General features: G+C 47.0%; 1 protein-coding gene across 1 annotated transcript in view; it reads left to right on the top strand.

Annotated features, from left to right (window-relative positions):
- LOC119569746 (papilin-like) overlaps positions 1-2,500 on the top strand; it is a gene marked incomplete at its 5' end in the record, with an annotated part of 39,781 nt that overhangs the window by 15,344 nt on the left and 21,937 nt on the right. Inside the window, 2 exon segments of the mRNA XM_037917771.1 lie at positions 559-729; positions 2,320-2,443. Of these exon segments, the coding sequence (XP_037773699.1) occupies positions 559-729; positions 2,320-2,443 (295 nt within the window).

The following is a 2,500-nucleotide window of genomic DNA, read 5'->3' as shown; positions in this document are numbered from 1 at the left end:
GTGGAGGGTGAGGTGGAGGGGGAGGGGGGTGGGAGGGTGGATGGGGGGGAGGTGGGATAGGGAAGATGAGGAGGAGGAGGAGGGAGAAGGAAGAGGAGGAGGAGGAGGAAGAGGGAGAGGGAAGAGGAGCTCTGTTATCATCACCATAATCATTATCGGTGTTGTTATCATCATTGTTATTATCACTATTATTATCATCATTGTTGTATCGTCATTATTCTTATCACTATTATCGCTATCAACATTCTTATCATCATTTTTATCATCATTTTTATCATCATTCTTATAATCATCATCACCACCACCATCCTTATCTCTACCCTCCCTCTCATCACCTCTCATCACCCCTCTTTGCAATTGCAGAGCACTGCTTCCTGCCCCAGGAATCAGGACCTTTGCAATGACTACCAGACCATCATCATCATCATCCTTCTCTCTAGCTCCCTATCATCATCATTCTTATCTCTACCCTCCCTCTCATCACCCCTCTCATCACCCCTCTCATCACTTCTCATCACCCCTCTCATCACCTCTCATCACCCCTCCTTGCAATTGCAGAGCACTGCTTCCTGCCCCAGGAATCGGGGCCTTGCACTGACTACCAAACGCGATGGACCTACGAGAGCAAGAGCGGCGTCTGCAGGCAGTTTGTTTACGGCGGTTGCCATGGAAACGAGAACCGCTTCGGCACCCGCGAGGAATGCGAGAATCGCTGCGGGACAGCTGTGGGTGAGTTGGATAGGTGGATAGGTGGGGGGATGGTGGGTGAGTTGGATAGGTGGGAGTGGATAGGTGGATGGGTAGGTGGGTGGATAGGTGGGTGGGTGGGGGGATAGGTGGATAGGTGGGTGGGATGGATAGATGGGGTGGATGGATGGGTGATGGAGATAGATGGAGAGAGAGATGAATAGAGGGATAGATAGATGGAAAGAGAGAAAGGGATGGATAGATAGATGGAGAGATAGATGGATAGAAGGAGAGATAGATGGAGAGAGAGACAAGAAGGAGAGAGGTGAATAGAGGGATAGATAGATGGAAAGACACAGGAATGGATAGATAGATGGAAAGAGAGAAAGGGATGGAGAGATAGATGGAGATATAGATGGATAGAAGGATAGATAGATGGAGAGATAGATGGATAGAAGGATAGATAGATGGAGAGATAGATGGATAGAAGGATAGATAGATGGAGAGATAGATGGATAGAAGGATAGATAGATGGAGAGATAGATGGATAGAAGGATAGATAGATGGAGAGATAGATGGATAGAAGGATAGATAGATGGAGAGATAGATGGATAGAAGGAGAGATAGATGGAGAGATAGATGGATAGAAGGATAGATAGATGGAGAGATAGATGGATAGAGGGATAAATATATGGAAAGAGAGACAAGGAGAGAGGTGAATAGAGGGATAGATAGATGGAAAGAGAGAAAGGGATGGAGAGATAGATGGATAGAGGGATAGATAGAAGCGACACGGCTGCGGGTGAGTGAATCGATCATTGCTGTTATTAATATTATTGTTATTAATATTGTTATTATTAATATTCTTTTATTAGTGTTATCATCTATCTACTATCTATCTGCTATCTATCGGGCAAGTTCACTTTAACATCTCGTATCTATCTATCTATCTATCTGTCTATCTATCTATCTGCCTCTCTATCTATCCATCTCTCTGCCTCTCTATCTATCTATCTATCTGTCTATCTATCTATCTGCCTAGCTCTCTCTCTATCTATCTGTCTATCTTTCTGCTTATGTATCTATCTATCCCCCACCCATCACCCACCCACGTATCCACCTATCCCCTCCACCTATCCCCTCCACCTATTCCCTCTCTTTCACTCCCTCTCCCTCTCACAATCTCTCTCTCTCTCTCTCTCTCTCTCTCTCTCTCTCTCTCTCTCTCTCTCTCTCTCTCTCTCTCTCTCTCTCTCTCTCTCTCTCTCACCCACCCACCTACCTATCTCCTCCACCTATCCTCTATCCACCCATCCCCCTCTATTAGTATTATCATCTATCTACTATCTATCTACTATCTATCGGGCAAGTTCACTTTAACATCTCGTATCATCGTTTTCTTTGTCTATCCATTTCTCTATCTATCTATCTGCCTATCTATCCCCCTCTATACACCTATCCCCTCTATCCACTTATCCCACCTATCCATCCCCCATCCCCCTATCCACCTCTATCCACCTCTATCCCCCATCCCCCTATCCACCCATCCACCTATCCCCTACCACCTAACCACCTCTATCCTCCCCCCCTATCCACCTCTATCCACCTCTATCCTCCGCCTCTATCCCCCAGACCTGTGTGAGCTCCCCCGCGTGGTGGGTCCCTGCAGTGGGAGCTTCCGCCAGTACTTCTACGACCGCGAGAGGGACCGCTGTTTCGAGTTCGACTACGGAGGCTGCCAGGGGAATAGGAACAGGTGAGAGAGAGAGGGGAATAAAGGGAGGAAGAGAGAGAGAGGGAGGAAGGGAGAGAG

The sequence above is a fragment of the Penaeus monodon genome, unplaced genomic scaffold (genome assembly GCF_015228065.2).
Source record: "Penaeus monodon isolate SGIC_2016 unplaced genomic scaffold, NSTDA_Pmon_1 PmonScaffold_184, whole genome shotgun sequence".
Lineage (NCBI taxonomy): Eukaryota > Metazoa > Arthropoda > Malacostraca > Decapoda > Penaeidae > Penaeus > Penaeus monodon.
The sequence above is the reverse complement of the archived record's forward strand: the minus strand, read 5'-3'. Positions and strand labels throughout refer to the sequence as shown.